The sequence below is a fragment of the Gopherus evgoodei genome, chromosome 18 (assembly GCF_007399415.2).
Source record: "Gopherus evgoodei ecotype Sinaloan lineage chromosome 18, rGopEvg1_v1.p, whole genome shotgun sequence".
NCBI lineage: Eukaryota > Metazoa > Chordata > Testudines > Testudinidae > Gopherus > Gopherus evgoodei.
Genome location: NC_044339.1, coordinates 21014951 through 21037173, shown reverse-complemented (window position 1 = coordinate 21037173; position 22223 = coordinate 21014951). Strand labels below are relative to the sequence as shown.

Sequence of the window (22223 nt, the reverse complement as noted above, 5' to 3'; positions counted from 1 at the left end):
AGCAAACCGCAGGGAAGGAGACCTGCTTGATTACCAGAGGCTTCCTCAGGTATGCTGGGATACCTGCTTATTCCACGGAGGTCAAGAAAAGCGCTGGTAAGTGTCTACACTTGTTTACCAGCGCTGGATCCTCTACACCCGAGACAAAACGGGAGTACGGCCAGCGCTGCAAACAGGGAGTTGCAGCGCTGGTGATGCCCTGCAGATGTGTACACCTCCTAAGTTGCAGCGCCGTAACCCCCTCACCAGCGCTGCAACTTTGTGATGTAGACAAGCCCACAGGATCGTGGGACTCGTGATAAAATCCTGAGCAGGCCATGCTGCTTAGGGCAATGCTGCTGAATCTGGTCTGTAACTCACAGAATTTCCAAGCAATTCTCCAGCAGCTCACCATAGCCTTGCACGGGACTGTGGGACTTGGCTCATGGGATGAGTTTCTGGCCATTTTGTGGTGGGGGGTTGGTGAGGATGAAGCAGATGCTGCTAATACAGAGGTTTCCCCCTCCTCACATGGCACTTGGCCTGAGTTCCCCAGCCCCTTGAGGCATTGCTTCCCCTACCCCAGAGCGGCATGGATGGGGAGGAGCTGACCTTGGCTAGAGCAGGGGGAAAGCTGCAGCAGGGAGAGGGGGAAGGAGTGAGCCTTTTGCCCTGAGGCCAGTGGCTCAGATTTGGCTGGGGTCGATCATGGCTGAAAGTTGTTACCTTGTGGTCAGTGGCTGGAGGGGGACCAGCTGGTGGCGTCTTTCTTTCCTAGTGCACAGGTGCCACATCACCCTCCTGACTGGATCCCCTCATCATCAGCCTCTTCAGAGAGGCCAAGGACTGACTGAGCTGCAGTCTCTTGCCTATATTGTTTATGAATGTTTATATTGTGGTAGTACCTAGAGTGGGTGAGCACCATTTGCTATGCAGAGGGCACAGGGCTGGTGGCTGCTTCAAAAGAAGGTTGGATGAAGTTATTGGAGGTTATACATGAATGTGTGGTGAAGAATTGGTCTAGAGTTGAATACAAACAAGACAAAAGCTATCATGGTGCACAAAGAACCTGGGGAAACGTGCAAGTTTCCAGAGAGTGAAGCAGCCAGACAGCAAGTGAGAAATTATTGCTGTTCAGGAAGCATTGTTACAGAAGATGAACAGTCAGATACTGAAGTCAGCACCAGAACAGCAAAACTAGAAGAGATTCTGGAAGAAAAACTGTCTGAGATGGGATATCCATCTGAAAACATAGTCTCTCAAAACATATGGTTGGTCTACGTTAAACTATGGCTGTGAAACTTGGACATTCAAATAATCATTAATTAAAAAACCCCAATCCTTTGAATTATGGTGGTATAGAATAATTCTGAAGCTCTCCTGGCTAGACTGTAACCAATGAAGTAGTATTAAAGATGGCGGGTGTCACCATTCAGGGCAACTGGATTTTCCCTTAGCAATCCGATATGGGCACCCACCCTCAGGCTTCTGCCTCCCCAGCTGTTGCCCTTCTGGGCAGAGACCTAAAGCCCCTCTCCCTCCTGACTGGGGTGTTTCCTTGATGCGCCGTTCCCTGCCTACTCTGTGTAGTTCTCAACACAAACAAGATGGCCCAAGGACGCCTGCTCACAGTTAAAAGGTGTAACTGCAATAGTTATATGGCAGCACACAGTGTTCCTTGTGGCCACAAGGTCAATGCAGCCTCAGCTCAGAACTAGCTCCCAGTCCTTCCACCCCTACCCTAAGGATTGGGGTCTTGTCCATTGGCTGGATCAGGGAGAAGGTTCTGAGCCAGTTTTAAACCAGACTATTTATCTAAGAACCCTTTCTTCCCTGGAGAATACAGTTTGAACTAGTCCATAAATCTCTCTGGGAGGGGAGCTTCCAGGGGTTGATAATGGAGGAAATAAATTAGCATTTTCCTCCCTGCTAGAGAAGGTATATTCAATGCCACAATAACACATACACAACTGCATTTTAAATACAATATACCCAAAGATATTAACCCTGGTTCAATAAGATTTAACTTAATTCAATAAAGTTTATCTTAATTCCATGAGATTCGTCCAGGATACTGCAGGGTATTGTCAGCCCCACTGGAACTCAGCAAACGCTAGTAAGCAATCTTATGAAAACAAAGATTTGATTTGCAGGGCGCATTGCAAGAGGTTCAGTGGATGCCGCACGTTTATGGGCACTGAAAAGGAAAGCTAACGGCAGAAGAACAAGAGGCAGAAAAGAAGATCTTGGATGGATGATGTGGTATCCTGGGTGGACCAAACAGACTATTCATCCACAGATATTAGCAGAGGATTTGGGCTGCTGTGGTTGCAAACCTCCAGGAATGGAGATGCCACCTAGGAAGACGCAATACCTAGAGGTCATGGTTGGGGCCCATAGTGCTGGGACAGACCCTACCCAGGATAACTCCTGGTCTGCAGGGCATGTTCCTCCATATCCCCGCTGAGGCATGTTGCAGGGTGAGTGTGGAATTTGCACAGCTGTGGCCTGTGCTGTTTCTGCCCTGGGGATAGATACACCTGGTGCAAATAGGTGACAGTGTCCAAAACTGCCGATCGGGCCCCTCTGAGAAGCACTAAACTGGTTTTTATGTTAGTGAAGTTAAAGATGCAAATGCTGCCCCGGCGAGCGAGCCAGCCTCCCGTCCTCCAGCAGGAATTTGTTCCTGGCCTTGCAGCCCATTCATGCTGCTACTTGAAGCAGGATTTAACAAACAGCGATGATGCTGATGCTCCATGCCAGGCCATGTTAAGCAGTCAGTTTATAAAGATCAAATTAAGTTCATTTGAATTTGACTTACACCATTATGTTAATGAACCATTAATTAACAGGGGGAAGTGCTATAGTTGATCTTGATTAATATGAATCAGTTTGCATATTCTAGCTGTATTTTTATTTTCCAGATTCTGAAACATTAATAACTGAGTGGTTTGTGCTACAGGCCTGGCCGCCCATGGTTGCGTGTAGCTCATTGGCTCTGGAACTGGCAGTAGATGCGCCAGCCCACTGGGAAAATGGCCTCTATGGGACCACCCTGCAGAGGGGTTGTTTTAATTTAATAGACCAGGCCTTTTCCTTTTGTTTCAACAGCAACATGTTAACTCCTAACCACAGCAGTCCAGACTTGCCTTCTGCCGTCTGGAACCCAGACGGCGAAAGCTCAGAGTCGTGGACGGGAGGCAGGCGACACTTTTGACATGCAAAAAGTCATTCCGGCCTTGCAGGGCAGGTGTAGATGAGTGGCTCTTTCATGCCCTGATTCAGGAAAGCGCTTAAGCGCGTGCTTCACTTGACCATGCGCGTAGGGTTTTTTCTGGATAGACAAGTGACGGGTTCAGTGAGGTTGTGGGATTCAGACCAAATCGTTGTGTATCCAGCCTAGCAACGGTGCCATGTATATCTCCTCTCCCGAGACAGGAGGCTCCAAGTGCATTGAGCAAGTTCACGTAGAGAGGAGACAGCCGAACGCTTGCATTCACTTGCAGCTTGGTGTTAGCTGCCATCTTCAAGATGCTACAAAGTGCTCTGGAGCAGCTAATGAGCGGGAGGGGGCAGTCCCCCAAAGAGAGACCTTGGCGGAATAATCATGATTTCCTGTGTAAGATTTTGGACCATTGATGAGAGTGACACTGGCTGGGGCACTGTTGGCGCCAATGTGCCAGTGACCCACAGGACCCGTGTCCTTTCCAGCAGATGTGTGGAGAGCATGGAGCCATTTGCCAGAGTAGGAAACCTAGAGAAGATTTCACTTTGCATTGCTTGTATGGACTTGGAGATGTGGGAATTGGCACTGTTATCAGGCAATCAGCACCTCTGACCCTCCTCAGCTCGCGGAATGCCCCTGCCCCCAGCCTTCAGCCATCACCTGGCTTGGGTGGAATCACGCGCTTTTCCCATTCGCAGACTGGGCCCTGGCTGGCATTCCCCTGGTACTAACCAGGCTTGCCTCAACCGATCTGATTGGGTCGTACCCTGCAGTCTGTTCCCTCCAGGGCGATGACAGTGGTAATTAGTGAGCCGACCCCCTCCTTAAAGCAAAGTAGAATTGACTAGAACAAAAGCATGTCAGAGAAAACAGGTCTTAAAAGCAATCAACCAACCTCTAGGTATACCTGCCTCTCCCTGAGGCTTACCCATCCCTGGGCCTGGAAAGGCCAGTCTCCCGCGGGGGTGTGTGTGTGTGTGTGTGTGTGTGTGTCTGTGTGTCTGTGTGTGTGTGTGTGTGAGCTTGTGTTCCTGTTGGAACTCACTGACCCATCTTCTCCAGGGAAGTGCTTTCTAACTCTTCACTGTCCTTTGCTCTCTAGTTCCCAGCCTGGCAAGCCAACTGTGCCCTTCGGCCTGGAAGTAGGCCATTGCCTTGTAACTGCCACCCACAGTGTTTGGTGGGAGGTTGCTTATCCGGGGAGAATATGTGCCTGCATTTCTGTTTGTTCTTCTTCTTAAGCTCGAGCAGCACATTCAGATGGAAAGTCTTATAATCCAGTGCAGAAGAACTTCTCTTGGCTGACTTGGTCACACACACTGTTCCTAAAACTGTTACATCTCGGGGTCCTCATTCTTACCTAGCTGCTCCTTCAGCATTCATAATTTTATTGCATCTTTGCTCCACTTGCATCATTGGGGAGAAGTCTCATGAGACCTGTAAGAAGTGCACTTAGCAGAGTCCGTGTATTTAACCCCCAGCATGTGCTTCCTCTGAACATAAAGCTTGAATTCAGCTTCTAAAAGTGACTGAAGTGCCCTGCCCTTGGGAGTGAGGGGGAAAGATGGAATAATTGCTACATTTGAGCATTAAATCAGGAAAAATACTCTCTGCGGGAGGGTGTTTGCTGTGCAGGGCTTGGGTTGCAGGCTGAGAACCAGCACGTGCATCTTTTAGGATCGCCATTGCCAGGGCCCTGACAACGTGCCCTCTTTGAATCTAATTTTTACTGTCCCAAGAAGCCGACAGAATGTGTGACGTTCTACCCAGAGTCCGCACTCTCCTCTCCAAATTCTGCAGGAGCAGGGAGCTGCCGAACAGCCAGCATGTGTGTCAAGCTGGATTAGTGGTGCTTGGCTGAAACTGGGCAAGAGTTTTCAGTTCTGCTGGAGGCAGAAGGGTGTCCCATGGGACAGGAGAGGAGGGTGTCGTCCGCGGCCCCGTTGTCAGGACAGGTGATCCGAGTGGAGCTGGCGCGTGTCATTTTCTTGTCAAAATTGTGTCTGGGAAAGCGCAGCCAAGTGCTTTATATTTTGTAGACTGAGCTCCCATACACTGAGAAAAACAGCTGCACCGGAGCCTGCAACCTGCGTGTTGTTTGAGTCCGTCCTTGCAGCTCTGGGTCCGAATGGTGGTCTCGACTCTGTCTGCAAATCGCTGAAGGAGGGTCCGTGCCCTGTTGCCCGCAGAGTGGCTGCGTGGGCCGCCTGCTTTCCGGCGTGTGGTGCAGTTGTAAAGGTCGGGGTGGCTGCTGTTAATTCTGGCTGGAGGAGACAGGTGTGTTAAGAGGGGACGAGGTTTTGCGGCCAGCCTCCCTATGGCAGGGTGAGTGGTTGGGGCAGTGTGCCTGGGAAAGGCTGTTTTCATTTGTGTGACTTTTGTGTAATCATTGTTTGATAACAGGAGCCCCAGAGAGACCAGCATGGCACTTAATCTGATCAGCAGCCATTTGATTGGCTGATGAATGTGGGAGCTAAGTGTGGGGGTTGGGGGTTGCTACTAGCAGACGGATGCTGCAAAACTTGTATAGGAGTTCCTCTGTGTAAAGACAAAACCATCCCAGTGAGTATCACGGAGCTTGGTACAGTGCAAAGCCACCTCGGTCTCGCCTGTCTGCCTTTTGTCCGGAGTCTAGGGCCCGATCCTCCGCGATGCTGCATGCTCTCGGCTCCATTGCCTTCAGTTGGAGTTAGGGGGCTCTCAGAGGAGAGCGCTGCCTTTCTCTGCACTCTCTCCACTCAAGGGGGAGTTAGCAGGGGCTTTGCACCTGGACCCACACACTGCTTCCTTCTGACCAGGCAGGGATGGTGAATCCCACATTGAAGGGATGGAGCTGTGGCTAATGCCAGTGAATCTGTGTGTGGAGAGCCTGAGAATGATGGCGGGAGCCCTGGTGCATGGGGAGCAGGGGAGAGGGAAACTCAAACAGAACTGAACTTTACAGACCCTGGAACCGACTGCAGGAGAAAGCGCAGATGCTTGTTTGCCTGCGTTGTGGCTGATGGCAGCAGGATTGCTGCCCTCTAACACCTGCCAGCTGAAGCCCTGGGCAGCGCTGCTCCCGGTGAGATTGTATTGCTGGAGGTAACTGGGCTGAGTTGCACCATTGTCCTGCGTGAATTACACTGAGGACTCTGAGCTACGAGTGCAAGGGATGAAAGACTCTCCTGCTCCGTTTGCAGGCAAGCCGCTCTCTCAGTACCTGCTGTGCTGGCGGGCGACTGGGAATCTCTCCTTGGGCACATCTGCTACTGCCGCTGTTCTTCTTATTTCTCGTCCCTTCTGGGGTCTCTGGACCCTGCTGTTTGTTCCCGTCATCCTCTTGATGACCTCATAAGCCTCACCCTGAGACTAGCTGTGATGTCACAAGTGCCCCAGCGTCAAGCAACGGGTGCGCCAAGCGGGTCTGGAAACCCGGCCCAAGCAGAGCCAGCTGCAGAGGGCAGCTTTGTTCTCTGCAGGGCGCCGCAGGCTTGGAACTGAGTGTGCCTCACCTGGTGAGGCTGCTCTGGGCTTTTGGCTCATATGGATTAGAGAGGAGCAGGTTGCCGGGTGCCTGGAGGCTTTCACAGGTTGCTGAGCAAAGCTGAGAAGGCTGGTTAGCAGGCCCCCCTTCCAGACCCGCCCTGCCCCAAGCAGTTGTTACCCAGTTGGATCAGGTGCACGAAGGCCTGTTCTGGTTTACCAGAGATGTTGAGTGCTCAGGAGTGTCCCGGCACCAGACAATGGCTGATGCAGAGTGACAGAGGATGCCTGCTGGACCGTGACGCTTCTCTTGCCTTGGACTTGTGTTCGTTACGCTCGGCTGGTTGGCCACGGCTGTGACACTCCTGGGAGCTCCATGCAGCACTTTGGAGAACATGGCTTAGTACATTTCTGAGCCTGCTCTCTCCTGGGGAGGGAGGGACCGTGCCAAGAATAACGGCAGCGTAGCAGTGACTGTATCCTTTCCAGTGCGGGGGGGGAAGGGAACGGTGTAGAGGGTGTGGAAGGCCGTGATACCAGCTCTGCCTGTCAGCCGGGCTGGGCCCCTTTGTGCAGCGTGTGGGTGCCCGTGATTGCTGCCTCCTCCCAATGCTCCAGCGCTGACACACAATGCGTGAGGCCAGCAAGGTACCCGGCCCCTCCCCCCGCGAAGTATGGAGCGAGCATGTGGTGCCAGCACCATCCTCGGGGTACGATCTGACACCTGGGTCGTCCTTCCCCGCCCCCCAGGCACAGACTGAGGCTCTCACTACCTGAGCAAGGCCCTGATGTGGCAGCTGTAAGTGTCCACCTCCAAATGCAACACCCAGCAGTGCAGGCAGGGCCTTCAGAGCAGCTGTGTGCTGGGTACCGGCGCCTCTTAGGCATCCCTGCCCTCCGCTCCCTGGAGGAGGGAAGACAGGGTTGGGATGCTTGGCGTGAAAGCTGAGGACTAACCCACCCCCCTGGAGGCTTCTGGGTTGCAGGGCTGTGTAGGGCTCCATTCGGAGCCTGCCCAGAGCAGTCACTCTGCCAGCCGAGGGACCAGGAGCTGGGCCTGCTGAAAAGCAGTGCACATGGCTAGCCCCGGGGAAGGTCTCCACAGCATTCTGCCAGCCAGCCAGCCGGCCTGGGGATCCAGCCTGGGCCCCGTTTGTGCAGGGCGCAGCACTAACCTCTGGGGCGCCAGGCTGGACACGCAGGCCCTGAGTCAATGGGCCATGCTCCCAGCCTCTGAGCACAATGGTTCCGTTCTGAGTAACTAACACATTGGGGTTTTGATGTCCCAGGTGGTGAGCTTTGCCAGCCTGAAGTCTGACATGTCCTACAGCTGGATGGTGTTGTGTGTTCTCTGGTGCTCGGTCATCCAGTCCCTGCTCCTCCCCCTCTTCCTCTGGGCCTGCGATCGCTACCGAGCAGACATAAGGTCCATCTGGGAGAAGTGCATGGCCATCATGTCCAACGACGACGCAGACGAAGGTGAGAGCGAGTGACTCCCTGTGCTGATGCCTGATGCGTGCCCTGAGCCAGCCGGCGCCCACCATGGCAGTACCCTTCCCCGGGTGCTTGCCCTGTCTGGAGTTACCAGGCACCCACATGCCATTAACTGTCACTGCGCCATGTTCTTCCTCCCTCCCATGGGTGGGGTTGGAGCACCAGTGTGGGTGCAGCCTTGGTGGGCATGGCAGCCCTCCATGATGCCAATGGTGGCTCGAGTGGGGCACTGTACCCATCCCTGAATGGGTGCTCCTTAGTGATGCCCGTTCCGAAACCATCCCATCCTTCGCCACTCTGCAGTCATGAGTCTCTCTATGCAGTCCTGCTGCCCTTAAAGCTCCCCCATCTGCAGCTCTGGAATGTGAATCCCTTCCCCCAGCCTCGTCTCTGAGGAGGTGGAATTGCTGTGTTCTCATCTGCCCCTCCAGGAGCAGCGTGTGGAATTGGGCTGGAGATTCATTTTAATTTTGCCTGGAGCAACCCTGGCTCCTCAGGCTAAGAATAGTCGATGACGTAGCGCCCTTGGTACCGCTGGAGAATCTCCTGCCTAGACTCCGCTAGCAGAGCTCTGCCCACCAGAGCACCACATCTCCGTCCTGGGTCTAAATTGCACGTGCTTATTTCGGTTCCAAACTAATTGTGACCCAAACCCTTGCAGAGACCAGCCTGGATGGTGCAATTCACACCGACCTGATGTATGAGAGGCCTTACGACTATAACTACGGAGGGGACATCTTAGCGCTGGAGCACATTGCCAAGTACGACTTCTCGGCACTGGAGAGAGGAATCCCTCAGGTGTATCCTGTTCGATCGGTGCAGGAGAACAAAATGCAGTATCTGCAGGTAATGGCTTCAGGATGGGCAGTGGCTGGACAGCAGCCTTCCCCTCTGAGCAGTCTTGGAACATGCTCTTGGAAAGAGAAAGTGCCTACAAAGTATAAAAAAATTATGTGAATCGCTTGGCTGTGGCTCAGCATTCCAGGTGCAATGGGAGCCTGCAGTGCTGGCAGGTGTGTCCCCGCGCAACGCCCCCACGGAGCTGGCAGGCGTATCCCCACAGAACACCCCTGTGGTGCTGGCAGGCCTGTCCCCGCGCAACGCCCCCGCGGAGCTGGCAGGCGTATCCCTCGCAACGCCCCCGCGGAGCTGGCAGGCATGTCCCCACAGAACACCTCTGCGGTGCTGGCAGGCCTGTCCCCGCGCAATGCCCCCGCGGTGTTGCCAGGCGTGTCCCTGCAGAACACCCCTGCAGGGCTGGCAGGCGTGTCCCCGCACAACACCCCTGCGGAGCTGGCAGGCGTGTCCCCACAGAACACCCCCGCGGTGCTGGCAGGCCTGTCCCCGCGCAACGCCCCCGCGGAGCTGGCAGGCGTATCCCTCGCAACGCCCCCGCGGAGCTGGCAGGCATGTCCCCACAGAACACCTCTGCGGTGCTGGCAGGCCTGTCCCCGCGCAATGCCCCCGCGGTGTTGCCAGGCGTGTCCCTGCAGAACACCCCTGCAGGGCTGGCAGGCGTGTCCCCGCACAACACCCCTGCGGAGCTGGCAGGCGTGTCCCCACAGAACACCCCCGCGGTGCTGGCAGGCCTGTCCCTGCGCAATGCCCCCACGGTGTTGCCAGGCATGTCCCTGCAGAACACCCCTGCAGGGCTGGCAGGCGTGTCCCCGCACAACACCCCCGCGGAGCTGGCAGGCGTGTCCCCACAGAACACCCCCGCGGTGCTGGCAGGTCTGTCCCTGCGCAATGCCCCCGCGGTGCTGGCAGGCCTGTCCCTGCGCAATGCCCCCGCGGTTTTGCCAGGCATGTCCCTGCAGAACACCCCTGCAGGGCTGACAGGCGTGTCCCCACGCAATGCCCCCACGGAGCTGGCAGACGTGTCCCACGCAACGCCCCCACGGAGCTGGCAGGCGTGTCCCTCACAGCGCCCCCACAGAGCTGGCAGGCATGTCCCCGCAGAACACCACCCCCGCGGTGCTGGCAGGCGTGTCCCTATGCTACACCCCCGCGGAGCTGGCAGGTGTGTCCCTTGCAACGCCCCCACGGAGCTGGCAGGCGTGTCCCCGCGCTACGCCCTTGCGGTGTTGCCAGGCATGTCCCCGCGCAACGCCCCCGCAGTGCTGGCAGGCCTGTCCCTGCGCAACACCCTTGCAGTGCACATTCAGCTCACTCCTGTTGGACAGTCCACGTCTGTCCAATTCAGGAATGTACCTTGCTGCTGTCGAGTGTCCAGACAGTGAGCACTGGTTTGCTTGCCCTGCGCCCCAGGCACAGCCAGGAAGAGCCCAGCTAGTGCTGTGTTGATGAGCATGTCTTACCATTCCATGGATTTCAGTGGACAGTTAGTGGGTGACGGCAGCGCAGCAGAGGATGAGCAGGAGACGGGTGAATGGGAGCACAGTAACTTTATAAAAGATGGACTGGCCATTACTGGAGCTGTTTAAAGTCCCTGGGCAAAGTAACTGTCCCTTGGCTCGCTGACCCCTAGGTGAGATCTTGTGTGACCTTTGCTTATTCTGCTTTGCTGTTGTACGCTCTTGCATTGATCAGTGACCTTGTAAGATGCACACCTCCCCTCCCCTACTTTATTCTGTTTGTATTTTTTTGTAGTATACTTGATTATAGTGCTGACCACACCGAAGGAGGGCAGCCCTGAGGAATTAAACAATTGACAAGTAATAATTCATTTATTGGAAGTTTTTTGTAAACATTAATTACAAACCTACCAGAATGTGTCACATTCTGATTGGTGGAAAATCAGTCAGGATTTGCTAGGGCAGGACCGATTTTCACAGCTCTCCCATTGCACTCCAGCTGCTCCACACAATCACTTGTAAGAAAAGGTTTAATATTGGCCGGGAGTTCAGCCTGGAGTACGTCAGCTCACTCTGCTTGTCCAGTTTTGAAGGATCTGTGGAGTCTCCTTGTAAATGTCAAATTAACTTTTGGCAGTTGCTTGCACCCATCAGGCTGCGCACACTTTGGGGTCTCGACTGGAGCTCCCCTTGTGGCGGGCTCCTGACTCTTCAAAATGGAGCTCATCCCACCAGGGTACAGCACACTGTGAATTTGTCCACAGCAGGTTTGCTGTGATTCCAGACTCGGCCTTTAAAACAGCAAAGTACATTGTGCAAGATGAGGCCTTGTCCAAATGACACACCTCTGGACTGCCTCTTATTGCATGCAAAACACCTTGAGAGATGGTCGTATGAAGGGCTGTGTGTAATCAACATGCTTTGTATTTTACTGCCTGCGTCTGAGACCCAGTGAAACCGACAGATGTCAGCGTTATTCCCTCAGAATCGCTTTGCAGTAGCACTGACACCCCAAATCCATGTTGTGGCCTAAAACGTTACAGGCTTACTTAAAATTGGAGCAGCTGCGAGTACAAGAAGTTGGGCAACCAGGTTCATTGCTCTTGTGTGCGCCTATTCCATTTCCGTTTTCTCTATTCCCCAGCAATCAGTTCTTAATGCGCATGTGGTAGTGCCACTGAGGCCAGTACCCATTGTGCCAGGCACTGTACAACCACCCCCCCAAAGAAGGTGTCATCCCAACAGACCCAGGGCGGGAGGGGAACATGGACCTAGAGAGGAGAAGCCATTTGCCCAAGGTCACACAGCGAGTTAGTGTTGGAGCCAGGAACAGAACCCAGGTTTCGTTGAGCCCCTGTCCAGTGTCCTGTCCGTCACACCATCCAGCCTCTGCACGGTGTGGGAGATGGTTCCATAGCACGGTGACTCAGCAGGAGTCAGCTGAGAACACATGGCTTTCGAAAGGGATGTTCTTCTCGGCCTTAGCTCCAGTCGTGGTGCCACCAGCACAGCACTGGCAGCGGCTCTGGGGACCCCGGGGAACCTCTCCCCGGGGGTTAGACCCTCCCTGTCCCACCCGCATGGAACATTTTTGAGGAAGCACCATAAATGCCCAATGTGTCTGCACTGAGCTACGTCCAGCTTGCCCGGGCTCCTGGCAGGAGCACCAGGCAGTCAGGACTTTCTCTGACCTGTTTGTATCCAGCACCAAGCCGCTGACGTGCCACAAATGTTTTGTTTGACATGACTCCATAGCTCTGATGACAAAGCTCCCAGACCGCGCGGGGGAGGCTGACCTGTGTTGTATTTTCTCCTCTCTTCTCTAGGTCCCGCCTCTGAGGCGTTATTCTCACGATGAAACGGACATTTGGACTACGGGCCAGATTTCAGCCTACCTCCAGCACTGGGGGGCGGGTGAGGATGCGGCCGGGCTGGCCCACCTCCTCATCCCGCGACATGCACAGAGGAGGAGCAGCCTGACCTCCTACCACGAGGAGCGGCTTCCCTACCGCAAACGCCGGAAGTCTGTGGAGAGCGTCATCTCACTCCAGCCGCTCTGCCGTGAGGACCTGTACAAGTGCTTCAGCAAGGAGGAGGAGGTGAATTTCATTGACGAGAGCCCCCTGCCCAGCCCCAGGAAAAGCCCCATGCACTCGTCTTCCGTCTCCCTCCTCCCGGAGGCTTTTCTGCCCCAGGCCAGCGTGTGCTCCAACTTCCCTCTGACCGACTTTGAGCGGGAGCCCCAGGTGCTGCGCAGGTTCTCGGCGCAGGGGAAGGGCTGCACCCTCACTGTGCCCAGGCCTCTACGCACCCAGGAGGACCCCAGATGCCTCTTTCCCGAGGGAAGCAGAGACCCCTGCGGGGGACAAACTCCCTTCGAACTCGGGGAGGCCCAGGCACTAGACAGCCGCCCAGCAAGCAGCAGCTGCTCTGAGTCAGGGGGATTTCGGACGAGTTTGAGCATCTCCTGGGGGGAGCAGGAAAACCCACAGAAAGGTGGGAGCAAAGGTAGCAGCACTAGCTTTTTAAGCTCCCCTTCTGCTTCATCTGGGTATATAACATTTCATTCCGACTCCATTGGCTCGGCCTCCTAGGAGCAAGTGTGCTGGACCCCAATGCCACCTCTGCCGTGTGTGTTGGTTTTCTATGGCTTTCCTTACATCCTTCAAAGAGGTGGTCTTGGTTTAGTAATGGGAGCTGGGCAAAGCACCAAAGAAATCCAACGTTTTCTCATGCATAAAAAAAGGGAGCCAGAGAGACTTGCTAGAGGAATGTCTGATCTGAGGATGGTGTAAAAATGTTTGAAATTCCTACTCAGGTGGACAAAACCACAGCACGGTCCTTCCAAACCCTTTCTGTGTGTGGATGGCAGGGGGGAATCGGAGCAGGTGCTGCAGCCAGGAGCAGCTCCAGGCCCCAGCACGCCAAGCGTGTGCTTGGGGCAGCATTCCGCGGGGGGGCACTCTGCCCATCGCTGGGAGGGCGGCAGGCCTGCAGAGGGTCCGCTGGTCCTGCGGCTTCAATGGAGCTGCGGGACCAGCGGACCCTCTGCAGGCACACCTGCAGGAGGTCCACTGGAGCCACAGGACCAGCGACCGGCAGAGCGCCCCCCGCGGCATGCCGCCGTGCTTGGGGCGGTGAAATGTCTAGAGCCACCCCTGGCTGCAGCACAGAGCGAATACTCTGCTTTATTCCGGGCCGCAGGATTGCACCATCTGTAAAAGGCTGATAGGGGTTTAGCTGAACCCCATGTTCTCTCCTGGTATTTATTAGTAGCTGTAACACGTACATCATTTATCTCTCTAGTGTTCGCTAATACACTGCATCCTCCTGTTCAGGCCGGGGTTGAAAGTTGAGCTCATGTTTCCTTTAGAGAAGAATAAAGGTATTTCTCATTTCAGTCAGAGCGGTTGGCTAGCCAGGGGAAGCAGCCTTATCACCAAGGTGCGGTAGCCTGACACTACAGTGCCTAATAGTGCGGGGCTGGTGTCTGTGTGTGTGACTGACTTATCCAAGACCTGGCTCCCTCTCTGTCTGGGGAAAGGGGGACTGAACAGTACAAACTGGTTTGTGTTCGTGCTCTGGGAACAGACTGAGCGCTGTTACGGAGTTGGGTTGTCACGAGTCTGGCAAATAACAGTCAGATGGAAACATGGGGCTCGGCATATGGCAGGTGAGAAAACATTATGGCAACACTGGGCTGATGTTGTTGCTAGAGCATGCTGTGCGTCTGGGCCATCGCAATGCAGCCAGGCTGCTCCAGACAGAAACAGCTGCCTCCTGAACAGAGCGAACAGACTCAGTTTTGACATTTAGAAAAAATTACAGTGTTTTCTTCTTCCTCTATTGATGTGATTAAAACAAGACCCAGACAGAGATTGCTCTGTGGTGACAAACTCAGCCTCTTCCCCCCCCCGCATTTCAGAGCAAGGCCTTTCTGAGGGCAGAAGAATGAGGTGTGTTTTGCAGGGAACATTGATACACTGGGCAGAATTCAGGCAGTGAAAAGCTTTTGTCGCGAGCGAAAGGCTGAGTTAATTGCCAGCAAAACCAGTGTGTCTCTTCCGTCCTTTCTTGACACTGTCTGTGAGCCATAAAGAGAGTTGGGTCAGGAGGGAAGAGGAGGCGACGTTTCCATTTCAATGGCAGTGTCCCAGCCTCTCGGTTAACCTGCTGTTCTGCTACAATGCAGCTAACTCGCAGGAGTCGGGATCACTGTGTTTTGCCTGGAGAAATATTAGAGAGAGAATGTCGGGGGGAGGGGACACGGTGGGGGGGATGGAGACTTTCTGGGAGCTCCTTTGTTTTACTGGGACTCTTGCTTGTGGGGAGAAGTTACATTCCACTAGTGACCCTTACGACTTTCCAAGTGCTACTTTGGGAGTATGTGTAGGACCGTGTCTTGCATAATGGAAGGGAACTAGCAGCATCGAGCTAAGCTAAGAAGCATACAGAGCCCACGGCCAGGCAAGGGGAAAGGGGCTCAGGATTTTGTAATACTTGAACCCTCATTATTTTTTTTTAATTACTGTGAATTAAATTTTATACCTGATTTCTCTAGGGGGCAAAAAAGGAGAAGATTGGTACCTGATAAGCCAGTGACACTGGCTCCAGTGAAATAAGAACAGAGGCCAGCTTTAAGACAGGCTAAGACAGGTCCATTTTTCTGGATTCTGTAATGGCCAGTTACCATAGACAGATCTGTGATTCGTTTAGTGCATGTTCATAACTCACTGCCGAGGCTGAGAGTCGTAGTTCCTAGAGTCAGACTGCTCGTGGGGTTCTGCCACAGCCTGAGGATCCATTTCTTGTACAGGCTCGCACGAGGCTCTGTTGCTCTTGTGCATTCGTGCAGATCTCAGTCTTGTTGCTCTGGACCTGCTTTGAGACTGGAGAATTGGTGCCTCCTGCTCCTTTGGGTTTATGTTGTGGAATCCAGCTAATTTGTGACCTGTAGTTTCACCGCAGATACAGACACAAGCTAAAGGTAAAGTGGCAGGTTCACTCTGTGGAGCTAATTTCTGTGTCCTTAAAACTATAACAAGCAATGTTTGAAGTGCAAAAAACAAAGCTGGTGATGACTGGTACATCCAGCCTCCGTCCCCCCTTCCCCCAACGCCTTTTCGTCCCCACTTGCGGCAATCAGAAGCATGGGTCGGGCATAGCCATTTCTGGTCCGTTCCCAGCCACAGAAGACTGCTAACTGAAGCCTCAGCAATGGATCTCTGCTTAGACTTTTCCACTGGCACTCAGTGGCAGGCCACTCTGCACTGATTGTGTATCCAGCACTAACATTGCGGCCCTGCCGTGCTTGCTGTTAGCTCCTTGAACCAGTTCAGAGCTGTGGAAGGCTTCAGTGTCCTGCCCTGCAGTTCATAACTGGAATACAATTTAGGTTAATAGGAAACCCCCCTGATTACAGGCAGAGAGCAAACGGAAATATTCACTGATTATTTCCCAAGCCCCACCAATGTACCCTGGAAAATACTGAGAGTTGCCAAGTCAAAGAGTCCAGTCTGCTCCTCCCATCAGAGCCAAAATGCACCTGCTGCAGTAGCACCCTTCCCTGTTCCGTGCATCAGCTGATGGATGCTGGTGCTGTGGAAGAGTAGGGGAGAGAGGCTGGCCTTCTGCTGGGTTCTCATCTTGTTTCCTATTCCAGTTGGCTTGCACCGCTGTGACACACCAGGGAGCAGGGCGGGTTTGACCTGGAAATGTTGCAGGGGAGTTACAATGGGGATGAGGGACTTCCCTTGAAGGAAGATCCCTTTGCCGTAACCTGAGCCAGGAGGGAGGTTAGGAGAAGTGACACCTTCTGGCCGGGAGACTGGACAAAGGAGAGGGGGCGGGAGAGCTGCTGGAGGAGTTTTTAGTTTCAGTTTGGTGCTGGGTAGTGGAACTCAGGGAACCCCAAGGCTCGGGTCTAAGCTCCCTGCCTCCTAGAAGGACTTGACTGAGGGATCCTGGTTGTACCTACAAGCTCTGTTGTAGTCTGCGTTCCTACTGTCCAATAAACCTTCCGTTTTACTGGCTGGCTGAGAGTCACGGTGAATCCCAGGAAGAGGGGTGCAGGGCCCTGACTCCTCCCCACTCCCTGACAACCTCTAATGCAGATGTTTCTGCCCATCAGTTAATCCACCCACAGCACTGACTTCCACCCGCCAGGCTGTTACTCCTGTTTCTCTAGCTGTAGCTCCCTCCCTTCTTTAACTCCTGGTTGTAGGCTGGGGCTTGAGGGTTACAGTATCTGGCTTGCAAAGAGTTTCAGTCTTTTCTGTTGCGTCCCTCAGCCTGGGCTTCTTAAAATCTATGTTTGAGCTACACACACTCCCTGACAGTGCTTAGCACATGGCTAGCTCCAAAGGAGCCAGAGTGCTTTGCAAACATACGTGAATTGGGCCATTTTACTCATGGGGAGGTAGAGTCCTTGTCTGTGTCCAGACTGCGTATGGTGCAGCATGACTTCCCCTGGTGTTGGGTGAACTCTGATGTAAGGACTGGGCCCCTGCCCTGCACCTGCCTGTGTGGACCCTTGTATTTCAGTTCAGTAGTGGCTTATTCCAGTTTAGTTTAATCCTCTTCCTAGTCAATTTCAGCTAAACTGAGATGAGCCTGGCTTAGACCGAAATACACGTACACGCAGCCTTTTGCAGTTTAACTGCATCACTTTGGCTAACTTGGTGCTGCTCTGCAGCCCTGAGGCACGGAGACGGGAAGGGTCTTGCCCCCAAAATCGCCCAGGGAGGAGGACCAGGAGGACAGTCCCACAATCTTGACTCCCAATCCCCTCTGACTTGCTACCTGAAAGTAGGAAACCTGGAGCATGACGAGTTCTGTGAACAGGTAATGTCTTGTCTCGGCTTGCAGTGTATTTTAAACGCCTTTAGGAATCAGCTCCCCAAAGGCTGCTTTAGAGGGCTGGGGAAGGTAAGAGCCATCGGGATTTCCCTGCCCTTTTTTACCTTCTGTTTTTACCTTCCCTTCTATTACCTCAGAGGTCTGCGTCAGCCTAATCCACCCTGCTGTGCAAAGCGGTTTGGATGTGGAGCTCCCTGGAGCCTGCCAGTTGCCTGGAGTCATTCTGCCCCATTCCCAGCCATTGCAGGTGGCGGGGAGCAGAAGTGGCAAGTTGTGCATCGAGTTGCTAAGAGGAGACGTGGCCTTTCTGCTCGGCAGCCAGGGTGTTCATAGTGCTCTGCTGTCCTACAGGGGTTATCAGGAAATGGGCGTATGGTTTTACCGCGAGGGCTGCGTTTGCGGAGCAGAAGGCATGTGGCTGGTCGTAATATCTGATAGCAAGCCCAAGTATAGCCCTTTCCAGACGGCTTGGAAGGGATGAATATTTTGGTTTTTTAATAGCAGCTTATAGCAGAGGGAGAGTCATTGTTGTAAAAGTTCACATTGGACTATAGAACGTGCTGATTGCAGTGTTGTGTAGCTGTGTTGGTCCCCAGATATCAGAGAGACAAGGCGGGGGAGGTAATATCTTTTATTAGACCCACTTCTGTTGGTGGGAGAGACACTTTCAAGCCACTCAGAGCTGTTCTGCAGGTCTGGGAAAGGTATTCCCAGTGTCCCAGGTTAATACACAGTGGAACAGATTGTTTAGCATTAACACACATTTCAACGGACCATTCCTGGTGAAGTGCTAACCCTCTTTCCCTGGGGAGATGCTTCCAGAGTCCTATCAACATCATTAGGACAGTTGTCCTGACTTCTACCCTAAACTTTCCCTTTGATAAACTCACTGCTCTCTGTCAAGTACTTACACTATGGCTGTTCCCTGCTGTCTCTGCTGAGATATTCATACTTAGCTCTTCCAGTGTTTGGTTAGGTCTGCAGCCCCTCTGAATCTATCATGCTCTGGGCCCCTCTATCTTGATCCCCTCTGATTTGTTTTAGCCACCTGGAATGGAGTGCCCCAAGCTGCATGCCGTATTCACGGGAAGTCCCCACGTGCTGCATAAAGAGGGACATTCTGTCCCTGGTCTGTGATGTTATGCTTGTGTGAATGCAACCTGATATATACTGTAAAATATGGTAACATGCATGTATTGGTTTCATGTACTCTTGCATTTCTTTGAGTTAGACCAGCTATACTCTCAGATGAGATTCCCCGATGCTAGCAGGAGCTGTCTGAGAACAGAAAATATACATACGCCGTAGAAAATTTACCAGTAGCGCTTTTGATGGTACTCTGTGCCCCAGCTGCTTATTTTCTAGTAAGTGAGATTTTGCTAGCTCACAAGCGAGCACTGAAGGGTGTCAGCAGCATGCTCAGGAGAGCTGACAAGTCTGTGACCAGGCCCTCTGCCTTGCCCTGTAGTTCTCTGCCATTTCCTTTCCCATCAGCACGAATTGCCCTGGGGTGTGGGTAAATAGAAAGCATCTCTTCGATAATCTTCCGGTTCTGCACAGGTCTAGAGGGGCTGCGAGGCAGGAGTCCTGGATCCTATTCATAGCTCTGCCGCTCATTGGACAAGTGACTTGTCCAAGCTCACACCACTTCTGTGTGCCTCAGTTTCCTCAGATGTGGTGGCAGTTTAGTAACGTTTGCTTTTCTCACGGGGCTGTGATCCCTCAATGAAAAGTGCTTTTGAGTGCAAAGTACCATTGTTACCAGTTCCTTAAAGAATGCTGTTAGCTGCCCCAATTCCCTGCCCAGTGAGTGTACTGAACGGCACCTGTGTAGCCCCTGGTACCTTGTTAATCAGCACTGATGGGGAAAGGAATTCCAGGGAGAGCATGTGGCTAAACTATCTGCTTTGCCTGAATGTGAAGAAGGGGTGGGAGAATCCTCCTCCACTGCAAGAAATAGTCTATCATAGATCACCAGAAAACTCTGCCACCTTTTTCAGTGAAAGAGTCAACAGACAGAGCAGCAGTTGTGTGGTGTCACTGATGGTCTGAAGCATACAAATGCAGACTGAATTCAAAGAACCAGTAAATTTTACTGAAATAGACTGATTTAAATTATACACACAAAGTTATGCCAACTGCACTAGACTGAAAATAAAATGCATTTGGAAGCAAAATTCAACTCGTCTGAAATTGGAGCCACCCGTTGAATTCTGTTGGCTTTGAGGTGTGTGGTTGGTTTTTTTTGTTGTTTTTTTTTTTTTTTTGACAGATCTAACCCTGACTGTAAAAGAACAATCCAGACCCTGCCATTAATTCACTTAAACTTCAAAGCCATGAATGAAACATTAAAGAAACACAGTCGGTTTCAGCGTTATCTTTGAATCCTTAGTTGTTTGTCATAAGGAAAAAATACTCAATCTTGATCTCTTATCAACGGGCTCCCGGAGAACGAGATTTCTCCTATTAAGTGAGTGAAGAGAGTCTCTGTGTCTAGGGGACAGGTGTGAGGCATACTTATAATTTGGAATGCACAGTGTTTAAATGAACCATTCTAACTAATTCATTTTTCAGTTGCAATAAAAAAAAGTAAACCACAAACTTAGAAACAAGGGGTTAAACAGAGCGTCTGGGTGGACGTTTTTTTCCTATTGATAAAATTCCACCACCAGAAAGTGATGTTGTGCCTTTAAGGATTAAAAATATTGATGCTGGTCATTTATTAATAATTTTGTTGGTGACTTCTTTGTGTTTCACCTCTAACCAGGGGAGAACGAGGCTTTAAGCAGTTGTTAACAATTTGTAGTACTGTATCTTTTTAACTATTTTTAGTGTCAAAAGGCAATATTCTGAACAGAATGTGTTTTGTGCCACTGTATTGCAGAGAGCCAATCCTGATTTTTACTGAATTTTGGAGAAAAAAAAAGAATACAAAGGCTGCTCCGTTCTTTGGGATAACTAGACAATGTCTTTTTATTGCACAATAATGATTGATGTTTTGTAAAGTTCAGTGTATTCCAATAAGGTACTTTTGTTGGAACTCAAACTACTTCTTTAAACTGTTCTGTGTGTACTATGCATTTGTAAGATCTCCATCCTCTCAGTGATGATGATGCTTTGCAACAATTCTTTCTATTGGTCTAAGTGGATTTGTCTTAAGTATAAAGTTTAAAGTATTTTATTCACAGTATTTCTGATTCGTTTGTAGTTTGCTCTTTTTTGACAACTTAAGGGTTTCTCTTTGTAAAGGACTGAATAAAAATTCCTACCGTATTGTTTACACTCCATTCACCTTGCTGCTTGGTATGTACATTGTCCTGTCGCTTCATTTCTATTTCTTCAGATGCAGGCCACAGCTTTCCTGTATTCTCAGAACCCTGGCCCAGTGCAACAGTGAGAAGCAATTCCTGCTCTCGAGGTACTCTGGAAACCCCCTACTTGGAAAGGAATAGCAGGAACCCCACTCACATTCCCTGGGACTGGTGCTCCCAAATGATTTTGCACTTTTGGAAACACCCACTCTAAATCATCAAAACTCTGTCCTGGGCCCATTTCTGCTATCATTTGCTCCACTGGGCTTGCCTGCTCGTCCCAAAACAGAACTCAGTGACGTCAAAACCCACAGAACCAGCTCCATTTTGTTTGCATCAGTAAGAATTTCTGGGCAGTCGGTGCAGTGTGCCCCTTTGAAATGTCACTGTAGTGCTTGGGGGTGGGGAATGGCTCCTTGTATTGCTAAGGGCTGAATGGACCAACGTCAAGGTGTTTGATTCCCCTCAGGCGGGCTTTGTGCTGGGGAAAGGCACCAGAACCTGAAGTCCCCAGAACAGAATCCAAGCAAGTAGGATCCACCTGCCACAGAGCTGGAGCTTATCTCAACCCTCTCTAGCTGTTGACTGCTCTGCAGGAATTGCTAGCGAGTACGATCCCTAGTACTAGTAATGTCTGAGGTTAGTATGAAGGACACACCGGCTCATTAAAAACTGCGCTGGTGAGCCGAACTCGTTCACACAACTCACTGAACAGCCAGCTGATGGTGGTGACTTCCCTCAGCCTGGACCATGGGAATCGGTGCCCTGAGGAGAACGTATGCCCTGCCCCCCTCCAAAGACTACAGCTGAGTTTGGAGTAACACCTGAACACTTACGGTTTTTAAGCTTTTAGGCCCCTATTATGTCTACGTGGAGAGCAGACTAGCAGGTTTGGTCTTGCAGAGATTTCCCCATTTGTTCTGATTTTTCAAGGCTGGGTTCTCTGTTGACACAGCCTCACAATGGTAGGAGCTTCCCGGAGCAAGCTGAAAAGCGATGTCAGATGAGTGCCTAGACTGCATGACAGACTCACCAGCTTCTGGTCAGATGATCTCACCTATGTTTTATGGCAGCCTTGTGCAAGATGGGTTAGGGATCCATCACCGGGAGGAGAATCACCTGCTGCCCTTAGTTATGAAACCAGTCGGGTGAAACTGGGGAAACAGTCACTGGGGTGACTGGAATAACAGGCAAATGCTCAGAAACTCCACATCGTGCTTGCAGTGCATGAAGGAATGAGCCTGTCCACTTGGACCCACGTGTGCCTTCTCTCTGGGTTCTTATATCACGCCCATCACCTTGGTATCCGAGGTACAGTGAAGAGAAAAGAGGGGCTGTCTGCTGCCCTGTGCATAATGGAACTGAACTCCAGCTGAGCTTCGGGCAGAGCGTCACTGAAGTTTCACTGGTGGCTGGAATGACATTGGACAACAGAGCCTAATATCTTTATTCCTGACAAGCTGCCCAGGGGACACACACCTCCCCTGGAGACTCACTCAGCAGCCTTGTCCTGGCTGTGGTATTTGCTCCCCTGCACAGGCACTGGTTTGCATAGAAACCCAGATCTTCCACTGG

At 52.1% G+C, this 22223-nt stretch overlaps 1 protein-coding gene across 2 annotated transcripts in view; it reads left to right on the top strand.

Annotated features, from left to right (window-relative positions):
• The window catches only part of GPR153 (G protein-coupled receptor 153), a 44724-nt gene extending 31297 nt beyond the window's left edge, over positions 1 to 13427 (top strand). For both annotated transcript variants that reach the window (XM_030537801.1, XM_030537802.1), the window contains exons 4-6: positions 7960 to 8149; positions 8826 to 9010; positions 12306 to 13427. In XM_030537801.1, coding sequence (XP_030393661.1) covers positions 7960 to 8149; positions 8826 to 9010; positions 12306 to 13073 — 1143 coding nt within the window. In that variant the 3' untranslated portion in view covers positions 13074 to 13427. The remainder of the gene's footprint in view (positions 1 to 7959; positions 8150 to 8825; positions 9011 to 12305) is intronic.
• The last annotated feature ends 8796 nt before the right edge of the window (positions 13428 to 22223 follow it).